Below are 18143 nucleotides of genomic sequence, written 5' to 3' on the forward strand. Positions count from 1 at the left end.
CTCAGCTATTTCTATATTTAGAATACCTCGGAGGGAGGGATGTGGGGGGAACCAAACCAAAAGGAACCCTGTATTTCTTAAAATTCAACATAAAGTAAAAATAGTGTTATTACCTCTTTCTTGTGGGTAGTTCAAACAAATGGTCAGAAGCTTACATTAAATACAGTATGTGTGGATGCACTGTTAGATAAATGTTTAAAAATTAGTTGTGCTCTTTTTAGTTGTTCTCTATCTTGTGACCCCTAAAAAACCTTCAAAACCATACCTTTTTGCTTTGGGGTTATTTTTTCATCCTGGCAAAAGCTAGAGTAGAAATGGGTCTAGTACTAATTTACTTAATGTCAACAAACTCCATCTGACTAGTGAAAGAAAAAAAAAAAAAATTCCTGCTGCTACTCCATTAATCATGATTTAAATCTGACTGTGCAGTGCTTCACTGCAGGAAGTGCTTGGGAAACCAGCGCTTATTTAAAATACAATGTTTTAGATTAACCAAACATGAAAGTTTTGGCTCTATCCAGGAAGGAATAGGTAGGAAGTGCTGCTGTCTTAAAGAAGTTAGTGGAATTGGTTGCTATGCAAAAAAAAAAAAAAAAAAAAAAAAAAAAAAATGGAGAAAGAAAAGATAACTGCAGTATTCCTGGAAAGAGGAGCCTGTTCAAAATCAACATGGAAACATCCCAGCTGGAGCGATGGTTACCCTTCTTTTAGCTGAAGCAGAAGTCTGGCCTCCTGGCTGAGAGTCTCAGCTGAAAGCAAATATAAAGTCAAAGGAGTTCTGTTCTTCAACTTTTAATCTTTTGTTCTTCTCCCACAATAGAAGAGATTTGAGGTGATGAAAACATGTAAATCCTGAGTTCACAAACCAAATTTGAATTACTTCAAAGTTTGTTTCTTTCCTTTTGGTTTATAAGCTTTATCTCCCTGTCTGATGTACAGCACAAAAGTTCTTAAATAGTAAATGAAATAAGATAGTGTCCAGTGAGCAGATACAGACTACCTAAAAGGTACTGCAACATAGATCATTTAATAAGGCTTAATATTTTACAAAAGTACAGATCTAGAAAGCTGATCAATGGGCATTTTTGACTTCAACTGAATTGGGTGTATAGGAACTGTCAAGAAATACTGCTTGAAGAGCATGTAAGGTAATGACTACAAAGCTGGAGGACACATAGCAGATGAAATGTTATCAGCTTAGATTAGATGTGATATAAGGGACCACATCTATCTCTTAAGATAAAGGAAAAAACAGTCTCCCAGCAACTGAGCATGCATGTGGTCATCTTACTTGCTCACTGACAAGTGTACCAATGCCATGCTCCTAATGCTGTTTGAGAGTTGCTTCTCAGCTGCGCTATCTGTAGCCATCTTCTCTTGCCAGTGAGGCCCAGCTGACCTTCGTGTTTCTGACTCCTCCATTCTGGTCCCCATGCTACCACGCTTTGCCCTGCCAATATCGTTGCTGCTGGTGGCCTTCAATTTTTTTGTTCCCTGGAGGGATAAAGCCCCCCTAAAACTGGTCGAGTGTTGTTTTTCCTTTCCTTACCACCAGCTTTCATTGTAAAAGTTTCTGATTTGGCCAATGCAAGAAATTCAGTGAAAGTTTTGAAGCAGTGGGATGCGGTTTACATGTGAATTACAATTTAAAGCCTTTTACAAAGTAAGTCAGATATTTGGTGGTCAGATCAGAAGCTGTTGGTTTAGTGTGCCACTTTTATTTAAGGCTATTTTATTTTAACTGTGTCTTACCGTTTAGGAGGCTTAAGTATATACATTCTTTTTTAAGTATAATGTCACAGTATGCTGGTGTGTGACTAAATGTGTAGATGATTTAAAAAGAGGGAGCGTGGTGAAGCTTGCAGATCACAGAATAACAGAATAGTTTGGGTTGGAAGGGACCTTCAAAGGTATTCTAGTCCAACCCCCCTGCAATGAGCAGGGACATCTTCAACTAGATCAGGTTGCTCAGAACCACATCCAGCCTGGCCTTGAATGTCTCTAGGGATCATGCATCTACCACCTCTCTGGACAACCTCTGCCAGTATTTTATCACACTCATTGTAAAGAATTTTTTCTTCACCTCCTGCCTGAATCTCCCCTCTTTTAGTTTAAAACGGTCACCCCTTGTCCTATCACAACAGGCCCTGCTAAGAAGTCTCTCCCCATCTTTCTTATAGGCCCGTTTTGAGAACTGAACAGCCACGATAAGGTCTCCCCAGAGTCTTCTCTTCTTCAGGCTGAACAAGCCCAAATCTCTCAGCCTTTCCTCATAGTAGAGGTGTTTCCATCCCTCTGATAATTTTCATGGCCCTCTGCTGGACTCTCTCCAACAGGTCCATGTCTTTCCTGTGTGGAAGACTCTAGAGCTGGACACAGTACTCCAGGAGAGTAGAGGAGGAGAAAGATGAATTTGTGAAGTAACTCATGGTTGTCTGTTGTAAAGTACCAAAAACTAGACTGTTAGTAGATGTTGGCAATCAAATACATACCTGTCCTCCACATGGGCAAATGGCTTTTCTCACTTTCAGTAAGTGGTAGTAGGGAGTTGACTTCTAGAACCGTTAAGGACTTTTTCCTGGGAGGAGTATCAGCTATTAACATAGTAGTTACAATGGGCATAATTCACAAAAATGGTTATCACCTTATTTCAGTGTAAAATAAGGTTTGCATGTTACTCTGCCAAGGATTCTCTTTTGTTTTTATAACTACTTAGGGGACTCATTAACATAAAAGCTTTCGGAGATGCTCCTTATTAATTAAACTGTTACATAATTTCTGTAACGCTGGGAGCAATCATCTCTCCTTCACAAGTGGGACCTTAGTGAGAATAATTTGCTGGTTTGGTCTAGATTAGGACCTGGTTCGTTTTCCTGTTTGTCCCTGTGTGCATCATCTGAGTTGTCTGTCGTTTGTGTTGATTGGCTAGGTGTGGTACCAACATCCAAGGTGGCAAAGTATGTCATGTTGAACCTGTAACACTTGGTAGAGAAGAAATATTTTAGCATAGCAGGTCTCTTGATTGTGAGGCTGAAGTCTGATCTACTTAAACTTACTTAGTTTAACTTCCTGTTCTAATTGCTATTAAAAATGTGTTTTGTGAATACGTAATACTGAATATCAATGAAGAATGAAAAGCTGCTAAAAAAGGCTTTTTTTTTTGTTGGTTGTTTTTTATCCTCCTTAAACTTTTCTAAGCTTTTCATCAAAAATCGTACTTAATTTCTTTGCACTTTTTGACATATCTGTCGTGTCTGGTGTTTCTATGAATTAAGATGCTAGAATTCCAAACTTGGTTTACTGCCTGTCTGATTATCACTTAACCTGCTCAATTCTGTTTGTAGGAGTGCATTTATGTCTCTTGAGGATCTTTTCTCTGCTATACCTCCATACATGTATCATGGAACACATCTAGTAAAACTGACCTGTTTTGGTTTGTTCTAGTAGTGGGGGAGTACAGTAAAGAATGTTGACGGTACCGGTACTCTGACAGCAGGCTGGCATTTCCCTGTTGAAATCCCCTGTTTTCTGTTGCTTATGTAAATTGCAACTTTTTTTTTCAGGCTGAAACTTCTTGTTCCCTATATCTGCTTCTCCTCATTGTCTTGGCACTCCTCCTTGAGTTTTCAGTTGAAGTGAATTAAATTATTATAAGTTATATGACTTACTTAATACAGAAATAATTTTTTCTTTTGTCACTATTTCCTTTTTTGCCCCCATGAGAAATGCATAGAATTTGTCACATTCTATGTTTTTCAGAGAACAATTTGCATGTGCTTAGTATGATTTGATTTTATGGGTTCATTTCTCTAGTTACCTGATCCAGCTTTCAGGCTGCACATACATCATGTGAGTTTGGCCATATGCATAAATTGCTGTAGCAGAATTCTGCTGAATGCAGAAATGGTTGGAGTATTAAGAGTATTTCAGTGTTTAAAAAAATGCCAAATTCCTACTTCTTTCTCTGGGGGCTGGAGGCAATGATAGGGTTTTGTTGTTTCTGAAGAACTCAGTTCAGTAGCTGATTTCCTAATCTTTTAAAGCTGGGCTTTACCATTGTATATTCTCTATTAAGGAACTCTCTAGAGTGCATCTGAGTACATCTAGAATTTCAAACTGAGTAAAGTGCCTTGTTTTTTTTTTTTTTTGTAAAGAAAAGCCATGCAACAAAGCAACAAAAAGGCAAGCTCAGGCATGAAGCTGGAGATAAAATTCAAATAAATTAACTTGCTGAATTAGAGGATATCTTACTCTAACTTGTTACGAAAGGGTAATTTCTGAAATACATCAAAACTTATTTTGTCTACAGCAAAATACCCAAAAGCACTAATGCAGTGGACATGGCAAACTGCAATGTCATTCAGTTGAAAAATCAATTTTCATTTAAAACTGCAAGAAGTTTTGAACCAGTGTGTTTCTGAATTACCTAATGGGATGAGTCAAAGTTTATCAATCAAGAGAAGGTAGGAAGTTGTCGTTCTGATACCTTCCAATGGCCATTTGTCTTATGGTTGAGCTGCAAAACACTGGTTGAAACTCACACAATAGACTTTTAAGGAGCTGGGAGAAGTGCCACTGTAGTAACAGATTTATTATGAGAATATGTGAAGCAAACTTCATTATCTTTCCAGAATGGAGTTTTGGGTTTCAGGTTGGTTTGTTTGTTTGTTTTATCTTTCCATTTGTTTACAAACTTGACAGCTGAATTTCTTCTTCCTAAGACTGACCCATTTCCTTATTAACTTTATTTTCATATTAAATGCTAGTTTTTATAGTCAGGTTTACTGAAATAGTGACTAGAAATCCAAGTTTGCCTATCTTAGGTGCTTCGTTGCTTGTTTGTTGGGTTTTATTTGTTTTCCCATGATAGCACAGGTAGTTCAGAAGCTTGTTTGGTTTCTGAAATTCATTTTGGTTAAGTCTGGCTTCTGAGTATAACTGATTTCTTCTTTGATGGTGTTCCCAAAAGATAATCAATAAATAAACGTGATATAGAGATAGCGTATACTTGGCTGGTAATTGTCTTGATGGAGCATCAACTGAAACATACTTTAAAAGTTACTTTTTGTTTACGAATTGAACTAGTTTCCTTTAAAAAAAAATAAATAAATGTTATGGCTGAGGAGTGTCCTAAGTAGGTAAGAGGAGTACACCAGTATGTGTCATTCATTTTCAAGATTCTTCCTGTTGTTCACTACATGCATACCTAAAATAGCATTGAATTTAGAAGTATGAGCCAACATATTGTTACTGGCACGATTGACACTTTCTAAAATGCAGTCATCTTTCTTGGTGAAACCTTAGAGTTGAAGGGCGTTGCATAGCGAAGTGTATAGCATTTTACAGTAGCAAGTCAGAAATGCTATGTTAAATCTAGAACTACTCTTAGTCTTGAATGGACTGTAAGTCCATTAGAAAAAACTGGAACCACAAAGAAGAGAGAAAGTGGGTAAATATACTCATATTTTGGATACGTTGTTGAAGGTGGTATATTGGGTTTTGTTTTGGGTTTTTTTCCTATCTTATTATTAAGAAAATTATATTATCAGCCAAATGGTAGTTGTTCCTAATCAAAAAAATTCTTAAACTGTGTCTCTGACAGATAGTCCAACTGCATGCTTTACCGATGTGTGTGGGTATGCATATGTGTGTGGTTAGTCAGGACTTGTGACTTAATTGTTACATCTACAAAGGCACATGCTCCTGATTCTCCTCAGGTGAGATCACTAAGTAAGGTGGAACGCATCTGGCACCTTCCTGGTTTCTCCCCATGGTTGCTCCAGATGGAGTGCTAGTTTCTCTGCTCTTCTGGTCAATTTTGCAGATCCCTTGCTGCCTTTCTCATCTTTGAAGTGTCTTTCTTGTGTGTGTTTGGATTTTGTTGAATGGTGTGTCCAAAGATTGTTTCCTTAGTTGAGTACATCTCATTGATCAGACCCTTAAAAGCCATCCACACAGCTTAGTGCAAAGTGTCATATCCCCAACCACTGTGGGTTTCTCACATCTTCGGAATCTTGTGCCTCTGGTTAGTAGGAATAGAACCTGCAGGAGTTTGTCCCAGGATGAGCATGGTGTCAATCATGTTGTGAAGCCAATGAAGCTTCTTCTAATATCAGTTTTCAAATTTAGCTTTAGTAATTTCACTGTCGATTTTAACGTAGGATCATTTTTCCTGTTCTTGCTGTGCTGTTTTATTTCAGGAGTGTTTTAAAATGTTCATTTCGTAGTAGTTAAGGATAGGTAAAGGTTTAGAACAGTTGGCACGTGGATCTTAGGAGAATTTCTGTGGCTTAGTTGATGCTAGGGTCTGTACTTTCCTGACATAGTTTGCATGCAGCAGAGATTCACAGTTTTAGTGTAGCTTTTGAAAGCATTGTTATACTTTATAGAACACTTGAAAAATGATACCTTGTAGATGGCTGTTCTTGGGAATGTGAGTGGAGAATAGTCTAAAATCATAACTGCATGTTCTTTTACTTCCTTCATGCTCAGAATTTTTGTCTGAACTTCCTGCTGTATGTCTTACCTGTCATACTTCCTTTCTGAGAGGAAAAACTGTGCGGTGTTCTAAGGAGACTGGTTGTATCTTGAACTACTTTGAGACGTGACCTAAGTCTGTAAATCAGGTAGTTTCTTTATGGCTGCTATTTTCTACAGTGCTCTGTAAAATAAGATTATTTAGAAAATAATCAATTTATGAACCATATGACACAAGTACTATGAGATTATTGTAAAGGCTATCCAACCTTCAAGTTCCTTGGCAGATTTGTCTCATATATTATGGTGGTCTTGATTTCAGTCTTCCATATTTCTGAGATTTAAACTTAAAGACTTAATTAAGTTAAAAGAATATAAAGTCAGTTGTTAAAGGTGGGCATAACACCTATTATACTATTGTACTCTTAAAATGAATACAAATCTGTGCTGATATTAAGCTCATAATGGAAAAAGGCTTTTAAACAAAAAAGAAATACAGTGAAATGTTCCATTTTCTGTGATTATGTAATGTTGATACTGCAAAATTTTTGTTTGAAGGGCTACCATAGCATAAGCATATAGTATACTGTTAGAGGTTATCAGTCACCTTAAAGAAGTGAAGCAACTGTGACTGTGAAAGGAAACAAGGTAACAAAGGATCTCAACTTCTAGTTTTGGTTTTGCTTTCATCCTGAAAATTAAATGTATCTGTGTGTACCAGTGTACTTTTCATAGTGTTTTTTAATACCTATAACTTATCACTAAAGGGTTGGGATTCAGGAGATCTTTCGCATCTAGCAAGTTGGTAGTATATATTCTATTGTATATCAGTTGCAGTTTGCGTCGAATAGGAATTATCTTTGACACTGAGAAATAGTATCATAAACAGTAGCAGTTTTTAATATAAATTGAATTTATGCTATCTTTTGCCAACTGATGGAATTCCAAATTCTGTATTTTGACTTAAATTGCAGGCTGATTGGGTGGTTACCAGCGTGTGACTTTTGATAGACAATTATTTTTTGAGACACTTCTCACTGAAAGGCTCATTCAGAGTCAGTTTTGTAAATATTTTGGGTATGTTACCTTATGTGAAAACATTGATTTGTAACAAAAAAGAAAAAACAGGGTAAATCGTTAACTTTGCTTAGGAAGATGTAGTAACAGCAGAACCCTTAGTATATAGATTCTCTGTAACATCAGACTGAGATGACAACTTCTAATTGCTCTCATGTAATGCTAGTGTGTATGTGGACAAATAGCCGTAGTCATTTGAGGATCAGGAAAGGGAAGATATTGCTGAAATTCCTGAAGTGGTTTCTTTTTTTAACTGGTATTACTGCATGTAGTTTTCAGCTCTCATAAAGATGATGAGTTTAATCAGTTTTAATGCAATGATCGATTTTTCTGCTCTATGCAAAACTTAAAATATTCGTTCTCCAGGGACATTTTATAGTACCCTCTTAGTTTAGAGTTCGCCATATTAATGTCGTGAGTGAGCTCTCCTTGGGCACTACCTATAGTAATATTGCAAAACAGAAACATTTTTCATATTTTAATACTATCATTTGCTTCAGGCTGTTAAACTAATTTAATATACAATCATAGTATCATTTTATAAGTGATTATAAAGGTGTTTTTACAGCCTAAGACAGCAATATTTTTAATCATTTTTCCTTACAAATTTGGTGTCAATACTGTATTTTCAGTTATTGCTAACAAACAAGTTTTTGTGTGCTGAAGTATACTACACTGCAGTGTTTCTTGCAGTAACAATGATTTTAATTTTTTTAAGTCAGTATTGTTGGTTGTTGTGTGTTATATGCTCAGTGGAAGAGTAAAGGTCAATGGCCGCAGCAAACTGCTTATTAGATGCTTCAAGTTCTTAATGTCTGTATGGTGCTTTTAGTTCTCCCATAGTGGTGGTTGTTAGAAAATGTTCCATGGAAGTATTTAAAGGTTTTGTCAGGTTTGTGACTGCATTTTGCTTGGTTAACATTAACTTGGAATTGTGGACAAATCTTATTTTTCTTGCTTGTGCTTTAAAAGAAATGCTTGTGTTCAGTCAGACTTGGGCATGGTTTATTGCAGCATGGCTGGTTAGTTCTCTGAACTCCATCCTAACATGCAGCTCCTTTTCCTTTCATTGCTCTGTTATCGTGAATATTTTCTAATAATACTTATACGGGGGTCTGTCAGTGGGAGTTGTAAGTGCTTTTGCAATATTATGTTAAAGAAGTGCACCATTTTTACATTTTTAATGAATGGTTACACTGCCAATGTGCCTTGTGCACAGAGGGCTGAGTTCCCACAGTAGAACAGGAAAAGTAGTTACAGGATTAGGAGGAGAGGGATCTGTATGAAATTAGGCTGAGTAGACAGGAATTCTTTACTTAATAAAATTGCTGTGCAACTGGAGTACCACTTCTGTGAGATTGGGTTGGCATAAATGTGTGTGTGTGTATATAGGTATGTATGTATGAATGAGTGGCTTAGCTGATTCCCACCTTTCACCTCATTGGTCTAGACCTTGTGAAGGTACAAAACCTCAAGTCACCGTTACTTTCCAAAGGGTTTAAAATGCATTTGTAAGAGCTGCATGAACTTTGCTGTATTTACTTTTGCAGCCAATTGGACACTGATCTATCAGTCTATGAAAAAGGAGCTGCAGTCTTTCTGTATGAGGTTTCCTGGTGGCTTCATGGCCTAAGAAATAAACAATGAAGTTCCATCTGCAGATCTGCCTGTGTTTGGCACAGCTCCAGTTATTCTCACATCTTCTTGCAGATAGTACTGCAGCAGTGTTTTTTAGCTATCTGTGCATACGCTTGTAGTGTGACTGACTACTCAAAATGTTGGTGAATACTGACTGGAATAAGTTAATGCGGATGGGATGATGCCTACTGCTAACTTGGCAACTGTCTGACACTGTCATTGTGTAAACCTACTCTAACATAATAAAGGTCTGCATGGGGATAGGTGCTCTGATGCAGAAGTTTACCAGCTGTTTACTGTCAGCTACTGAGAAGTAGGTAAATTGGCCACTGGTGTTAGCCTAAGAACAAGCAAGAAGCAAGCAGCCTGGCTACAGCAGCCGAAACTCCAATCTGTTATCCCAGTTCCTGACCTTTCAGGTACTGGTCTTCAGCGACTGCCTCATTTTATCATGCTGTTAGTTTTGTAACAGGGCTGGATAGCAGTGTGAGTTGCAACACTGTGTTTCTCTGTTGTGATCTGTGCTGTGGTTCACCCTGAGAACAAGTGGCAGTTCTTTCTAGCGAAGTGAAATCCTGTTGGAGGGCAGGCAGCTGCCAGAATGCCCTCCAGCACCTGTACCACTTCCCTCAGTGGGAGCGTGGACAGCTTGAGTGCTGCATGTGACTGCTTTGCTTGGCAGCATTAAATGACACAGAATAGTTTGCAAAAATGCTGCTGTGAAGGACTGTCAGTCTCTGCAAAAAGTTTTTGAAGGTCTTCAGAGCACTTTTGGGCAAAGCGATGCAGCTGGGTGGCAGGAAGGGCTCTTCCAGCCTTCCCCTTTTCCCCTGCAGGTGCAGCCTGCGGTGCACTGCTCTGCTCTGCTCTCTGTACTTCATCAGCGCATTCGTGTTAGTATTGTGTAGAAATACTGGTTGCTAATAAAAATATCAATATTGCATCTAATTATTAAAAGTTTTCTTCATTTCTTCTTTAATAACCACACTCTTGTCAGACTCCCTATTAATATCAGTGCACTTCATCAGTCTGCAGGGCATAATCTTGATTAGGTTTTAGGCTGCTGTCTTTACGCAATTATCAATACAGAAAGTAATCTTTTAGACAATGGAGAGTGGAGAGTGTTTAAAATATCTTCCACCTTTTCAGTATGTAGACTTCACATTTAGACAAACTAGCTTTCTTTCAGCAGCTTTAAACATACATTTTGAAACTGCAATCTCTGACCTTACTCCACTGACTTGGAAATCTTTATGGTACATGTGTAGCCAGCCATGTGCAAACCTTTTTGAAAAGAAGATCTAAAGCTACAGGGTCAAGGACAGAATTGTTTTTCCCCTTATATAGTTCCTGTACCATAACTGAGGGTTAGGTATGACATTAATTCAGTATGGTGTATGCTTCGGTGACTTGCTTTCTGTCACAGTTAAATTTTGTTATTCTGATGATGTATCACAAGAGAAGGTTATAGGGCAAAAAAAAAAAATCTCTTATTCCAGGTATTGTTAAGGGAGCGCTAAAAAGTTCTTCAGGACTTGTGAGAAGCTGCCTTTTACCTTCTCAAGAGCAGTAGTGGGTTGAGACACTAGGTTTCTCCTCATTGCTTGAGCTAGCTCTACCAAAGCATTTCACTATCCTTTTTACAGTGGTTAAAGGCAATTGCTCATCTCTCTGCACTTTACTCAGGCAGCGCAAAGGACAAGATAATCCCCTTAGCCTGTTAAATGCTCCATCCCATCTGGTAGGTGAGAATTGCATTGTAAGGGGATTAGCACAGTGGGATATGCTTATAGTGTAATGAAAGCTTCACTACAAGTGTGAAAGTCAGCTGAATGCATTGGAGTAGTTTGGGACCTTACATTTCCACGTTTTATAAATACCATAAAATACAAGTTTCATCTGGAGAAGGTGTGCAGTACCTTTACATGCCCTCACACATGTGTAACAGATTAGAACTCTGTTTTGAGACATCAGTAGTCTAAGTGTCTGAAACTCTACTAGGACAAGTGGAATAGGCTTTTGTTTAGCTGAATGTTTTAGTGCAATTCTGTGAATATAGCTGTATTAAATGCATCCCAAGTGTTGACTTCACTTTTACTCAAAACTCCTATGACTTTGAAATCATGGGGTTGTTACTAATATAGGACCATGCATATTATTAAATACTCCTTAGAAATCTTTGCCAGTAAAGGTGAAGTTTTAATAAGCCACACTGTGAGGAATATCAGAGTAATTTTGTGTTGGTAGAGATAAGGGGATTTCAAGCTGAAAGTAACTCTCCTTGCAGCCAACCAGAATAAATGTTCTGAAATTTCAGTTTCAAGCATGAACCTAAGGTAGTGCAAAATGACTCCTTAAATGTAATCAATTTTTTAAAAAATTGTCCTTTTTTTTTTTCTCAAGTATAGCTAATGCTGTCAGTAGTGAAGGTAGGAAATCTTAGGGCTCAGAGCATTTCATAAGCTAACTGTAACTTAGCTTCCTTACCTTTCAAGATGTTAAAGATCCCTTTGAAGGTATGTTATGTGGGGTGGTAGCTCAGGGTTCGTTACCATCCTGTTAGGTGCTCTGCCCCTGGTCTCCCCATATGGTACAAGAAACTGGGTGAGTTGCTCAGTGCTGACCAGTATGTGCCATTTCACTGGTTTGAACATTAACCTCTTGGGTTAAAACAGGACTTGGTTAGTCCACACAGTGCTGTGATAGTTTTTCATAGCCAGGTAGATTAGAAACTTAGCAGGGGTGTATGTGTTTTTACATAAATAAGAGTCAGGTGTATAAATATGCACTGCATGTGGTAGATGCTTGAGCAGTGTTGTATGACCTTGCTGTGGGATTAAATGTTCTAATGAATTAAGGTTCTGTGACCAGCTGCATGGTTGCTTTTTCTTTTGTTTCCAGGTCCAGACTTAGCAGGTTTGTCTGTGTGTGTGCGCCTGTGGGAGTAAGGGGAAAGTAAAATCTAGTGGGTTTTTATGGGCTGTCTGCAGTAACTTTGCCAGTCTGCGATGAGGTCCTTGAGTGTGGTTAAGCTCGACCTCCTCTTGCTTAATCATGACTCTGAGTGCACAGGGTCAAGTGGAAAGCTGTTTTCCAAAGTTGTGGTGATGAAACATGGGAGTGATTTCACAGATTGTTTTTTTTCTTCCCTTTTTAATTTTAGTTATTTCTTTTAAGGTAGCTGAGCTCTAAAGAACATTCCTTATTTTTCTTCCTTTAGATTGAAAGTGTTTACCTGAGGAGGGGAAAAATTGATACATTTGCTCTTGACTTTCTGAATTTTAAATAAACCTGAGTGAAAGGTCATGGCACTCAAAAACCAACTAATAAACTGGCACCCCTCCAAAAAAATAAAGCCTGCACTCTCTCCCACCTCAGTCCTTCTGAAATACAAGTTTCTGTCACATGAAAATCCCACTTGAAAGAACCATTGCATTGGCAATATACAGAAAATATTTTTAGAGGAATCTTCAAATGTTTAGAAACAGGTCTTTTTAACAACGCTTACGGAAATTTAAAATATATACAGAGTATGTAGCAGACCAAATAAAATATGGTATCTAATCGTTTTTCTTCTTATTTAGGTGACAAACAGCATGTTTGGTGCTTCAAGGAAGAAGTTTGTAGAGGGGGTTGATGGTGACTACCATGATGAGAACATGTACTACAGCCAATCATCGATGTTCCCACATCGGTCAGAAAAAGATGTAAGTTGAATAAGTCTATTTTTTCCTCTTTTGATAGTGAGATATTTTCAAGTATGTGAAATAAATGTGAGGAAGGGCTTCATTTAGCTTGAAGCTGTGCATGAGTGGCAAGTGTTTTAATTTTAGTGAGTTTATATGTGAGAACTTCAGCTGCCAGGGTTTTTTTTTTTCATCTATAAGAATTGCATTTGTTACTTAAATTGGGTTATTTATTATATCACGTGTTTACACGTTGTGTCTACAGTGGTTTTGTTGTTTTGCATTTTACATCTTCAAGCATTTTTAATTTCTGAAAATGCCTTGTGCAGCTTGTTTGACAGCTCAAATATTCAGGTGTTTCTCCCATCTGTAATGACAATGGGTTTGTAAAGTTACAAATCATTCTTAAATTTTTTTTCCTTGGTAGTGCATTGTTGTACATTAGAACTGCAGTGGCATTACTGAAGCTCTGCTTATTATTAAAATAAATAAATTAGCCAGTAAAATATTCCACTTTTATATGGAGTAGCCTGTAGAAATGTAGGGAAGACTGAAAGCATGACTTGAAGTTCATATCACTTGAAGGTTAGTAATACCATCTCATGACAGGCTGGTGTTTAATATGAGTAAGCAACATATAGGCCAGATTTTATTTTTAACTAAAAGAAAAAATTAAAAATGCCTTCAGACTTTCAAAAAGGTGTCATTGCTTCAAGTCTGCCCCTGTGACTCTCCAGCAATAGAGTTTCATAGATGAAAATATAGTCTTGATAAACCTTGACCTATGTAAATATAAACATTTCCTACAGACTTCCAGTTACGTAAATTTTAGTCCAGGTTTTCAAAGAGAAGGAAATAGTTTCAGAGTAGAAGGCTTTTTAAAACAAAACAAAAAAATGCTTAAATGCAGCTTTCCAATTCAATTTCATAAGCTATTTTGATGAGAAATTTCAGGTGAGCCAGCAGAAGATTAAAATGTACTAAAGTGTAAGGAAAATTAAATAGACTGCTCTTTTCTGTTTATGTCCATTACAGATGTGTATGTACCACAGATGCACACAGGCACAATAGAATACTTATGATGTTGAACATTCCTTTTTGTGAGCACTGAGAGGTGCAGCTAGCTCTCTCAAAACCACTAGACACTATTTCTCCAAAGTGTTTCTTTTCTAAAAGTGGGGATTTAGTAGTTTTGATGCACTGAAGGTGAAATTGTAGCGTGTAGTAAGAAAGGTAAGGTGGGATGAATGCTGTACTGTACAGTCTATGCAGTGAAAGCTGATGCTTGGCACGTTGTTGACACAGTGAATGAGTGTTTTAGTTGCCTACTCTTTCTGTAGGCGATGTTGCAGAAGTGGATCTTAGAATGGGACTTCAAGAGAAGGAAGGTGGGTGTTCCAGACACCAGGAATGACAAATGAGAAATCATGAAAGCTTGTGGGAGAAGTGGCCAAAACAGGGCATAGAAGCTCCTATAGTTGGCAGAAGAGTGATGTCGTTCCAACGCAAAATGGAAGAGTGATTTTTTGCAAAAGTTTTTTAAAGTTGTATTTCCAAATCCTTCTAAGGGCTTTTTTTGTTGTCCCTCCCCCCCCTCCCCCGTCCCCCCCGCCTTGTAGCTTCACTGCTCACCACTACTTTGAGTTAATGATTAAGAAATCTTAAACCATTATATGCTATTGTAATATTTTTTGCAAAGTTGATCAAAATAAATATGTGGTGGTGATATTGACATTATCTGCACACCTTTGATCGCTCATGTACAGCTAAATGTATATTCTGTATTACGTGTTTCTTTTAATATCTCATTTGGCTCACAGTTGATAAGAAAGGTTGCAAAGGTGGTTGTATTCTTTTAGTTTCCAACTAATTTTGAGGCTTTGATAAACCTTTTCTAATTGAAAATAACCATGTTTTCAAATAGTCTTTCAACTGGAGTTCTACTAAAATATTGTTCTGTATTTGGGAACACTATAAATATACTGTGTTGTTATTTGGATAATACTTAGTATTGACAAAAATAACTGCTCAGAATTTTCTCTGAGTAAGCTAATAAAGACTAATGTTCAAAATCTGAATCCAGTTTTATGAACACCTGGGGGGGGGAAGTATTCAGCATTCTAGATCTTGAAACACTTTGAATCTTTGTCTTCACATTTATATTGAAATGGAGTAGGTAAATGTGGGGATAAAATAAAGGTGGAAGAAACTTTTAGGGAAAGGAGTAAATCACTTTTATATTTGGAAAACTCAACTGGTAATGAAAAGGTTAAAACATGGCATACACGATCTCTGTAAGCTTGCTGGAAAATGGCAGACTTTATGCCTATTAGTATGGTAGCATTATCTAAACAAAGTGCAGTTTTACTGCAGTTTAAGTTATTATTCTCCTTCATTTTCAGTTTCTTGTATGTCTTTACTAATTCCTGGTAAAAATAATGTATTGCAGGTTTTAGCTACAAGCTTGTAGAAAATAGTTAAACGTTAATTTTTTTCTCTAGTGTATCATATATACATATGCATCTTTAGTCCTTCATTTATGCTTGATTTACCCTCTGGAATTATTCAACCTGAAATACAGTGGTTCTGAGGGAAGCCCGTTGTGAATGGCCTCCTTAAATACTGCTCTTCAGGAAGGGCTGAAGCTTGTTTAGTATATACCCTCATAAGGCACTAGGTGTTTTTGTATTTTTCACTTTGTTGGAGTTTTACTGATTCTGACCTTAAAAGTTGCTATTTTGCAAGGAATTGTTGCTATACATGTGTATGTATACTCCAAACAGAGGAACATACAGAATGGTGGTATCTTGCTAAAATTTAGAGTAAGGAGTATTAATGCAAGCATATTTTGTATAAACTTCAGAGCCTATTTTTTCACTTTATAGTAGAGTTTCTGTCCTTGTCTTCAAGCGGGATACAGCAGTGACTTGCAGGCAGTTTTTTGCCTGGGTTGGGAGCTTTTTAGTTTTCAACCTTGTTTTAACACCAAAGGTGGAGGGTTTAAATTTTTTTTTTTTTTTTTTTTCAAATTATATTAGGAAATAATTCTTCCCTCACGAAGTGAAAAGAAGAATTTAGAACCTATCTGAAAAAGATGTGGGGGAAAAAAAATCAGGCCTTTTTAATAAACAACTTTTATGGCACTTACCGATGTGGTATTCTTGTGACTTGTTGCTTTAGCTAATTTGGATTTTAAAAGGATTTCCTTTACACAAATGTGAAGTTAACTAAGGCTGCTCAGGTCCTGTCTTAATTTTAAAGACTTTTTACAAGGGAAAAAAGTTGCAGCAAATTGTTAAGGATGTGTTATTTTTATTTCAGAGCCTCAGTGTAGCTGAAAACTAAAAGCTTTCTTTTAATTTCTCTTTTTTTTTTTCACTAGGGAATGCAGTTCTAGACAGTCAGGACTGATAATGGTAAATGAAATGGAAAAGTTGCATGTAACTCATGTGCACAAGTGCTTCCAAATACGGATGCTGTTTGGGTCTGTTGTTTTAGGCACAAAATTATGATTCGTTAGATGAGAGTAGATCTTGCTCAAGCCGTCTAATGCTTCCTTTTTACTAAATGAGTGGCTTTGCCTTGAGTCATCACAAACCTTGCTGTGCTAAGTAGGGAAGTGGAACAGAGTATATCCATGAATGCTCTCTATGAATTCTGCTGCACTTAGGGTCTGTGCGTGATAACCAGGTCAATAATCCTTTGGCAAAGAAATGAGATATTTTATAGAACTTGCAGGAAATAGAACAGTGTAAGAAAACAGTTTTAAGATTTGGCTCAAAACAACTGTGGTCCTGTAACTTAAATTGACAACAAGATGCACAGTGTGCCCACAAAATAATTACAGAGCTTATTTGTGGCAAATTTCACCAATATTGAATTGTCTGTGCACTCAGCAAAATCATTTTGAGTGCAAGGCTACACATATTTTTATTTGGATGGAGTGACAATGCTAGAAATTAGTATATCAGAGCCTTCGTATATTTTTGAATCTCTTATCTTCAAATGGGGGGGAAATTACAATGAGCTTTGAGAAGAGATGGGACCTGTTCAGTCTGAACTTATTTGATTTCTCATGTGTAGGAATATAAGTGCTCTACAAGGTTTGACCAGTCTAGCCCAATCCACTGAAGATGCCGACATGAGAGTAGAACATCAGGGCATCGTCTGTTGTTCTGAACTGCAGTTCTAAATCTGACGGTAGACAGACATGCTTCTTACTGAAGATCTGCCCAAATCATGAGGAAAGTTAGGAGACATTTTTCAGTGAATGCTTTTTCCATTTCTTGGTCCAATGCTTTGTTGCTCACTTTCTCTCTCAGTTGCTCAACGGATAAAAAAATGTTCACTGTAGCATAATAATGAATCTGATTTTCATTTCTAATGGGTTAGTTTGCTGAGCATATTCTCCTCTCTGAAAAGTCTTACTGTTGTAACTTATCTGGACTTTCTCAGTTGAGACCTGATGTTCCTTTGCAGCTTAGTTCTTTCAAAACGGTCTTCTTGTGAGGTCAAATGTATTTTAACAACTGGGACAAGTAAGATCTAGCCTGCAGATTAGATTTGGCTCATTACAACTATTAACCTAGCTCCCTGGTGCTACATTTCCTGGTGTAGGAGGTCGTCAAATTTGGATATTGAGCACAGTGAAAAGGCTTATTGATTCTGGGAGCCTGCTTTCCAGAGGTTTCTTCCATCTTGTGTTAGTGGAAGCATGTGTGTGATGGATCAAAGTCAGGTGTTTGCCTGTCATGAGATAGTTGCATGAAGGCGTCAATGGGTTTGTCTTGTAATGGACATGATGATGGTAATGCAACAAAGGAGTCACAAGCTGTTATTAAAGTGTTTTACTGTGAACTTCCATTAAAGTAATTTATAGACCTTTACCAAACTCTTACTGTGTTTTGAAATATGTGGCCTCACAAAGAGCTGGTACTTGTACAGGAGATAAAACCCTGTAACAAAACTTACCGTGGAGATAGAGATCCAGAATCTTGCTAAGTTTGGGACTAAACTAAATGTGGAAGGGTTTAGTCAGTCTTACGGAGGCAGCATTGGCTTTAAGGTTGCTTAATACCACATTGTTGCAGCTGGCTTGTTTACTTTCTAATGCTATTTTTTAGGATTCTAAGGAAAACTATGGTATATTGTTTCCTAAGGCATCTTGCTTGGCTTTTACCTTAGTCATTGCACGAGAGTTTAGCTTACTCATAATTTAACTTCAGATACTTCATGTGTAAGTATTTTAAGAATTCCCATGGAACC

General features: G+C 37.3%; 1 protein-coding gene across 3 annotated transcripts in view; it reads left to right on the top strand.

The window, feature by feature from the left end:
* CNOT2 (CCR4-NOT transcription complex subunit 2) overlaps nt 1-18143 on the top strand; it is a 92530-nt gene that overhangs the window by 40691 nt on the left and 33696 nt on the right. For 2 of the 3 annotated variants that reach the window (XM_030478234.1, XM_030478236.1), the window contains exons 3-4: nt 12777-12899; nt 14219-14266. In XM_030478234.1, the coding sequence (XP_030334094.1) occupies nt 12789-12899; nt 14219-14266 (159 nt within the window). In that variant the 5' untranslated portion in view covers nt 12777-12788. The remainder of the gene's footprint in view (nt 1-12776; nt 12900-14218; nt 14267-18143) is intronic. The other variant, XM_030478235.1, reaches the window with a different exon arrangement.

Source organism: Strigops habroptila, chromosome 3, assembly GCF_004027225.2.
Source record: "Strigops habroptila isolate Jane chromosome 3, bStrHab1.2.pri, whole genome shotgun sequence".
Lineage (NCBI taxonomy): Eukaryota > Metazoa > Chordata > Aves > Psittaciformes > Psittacidae > Strigops > Strigops habroptila.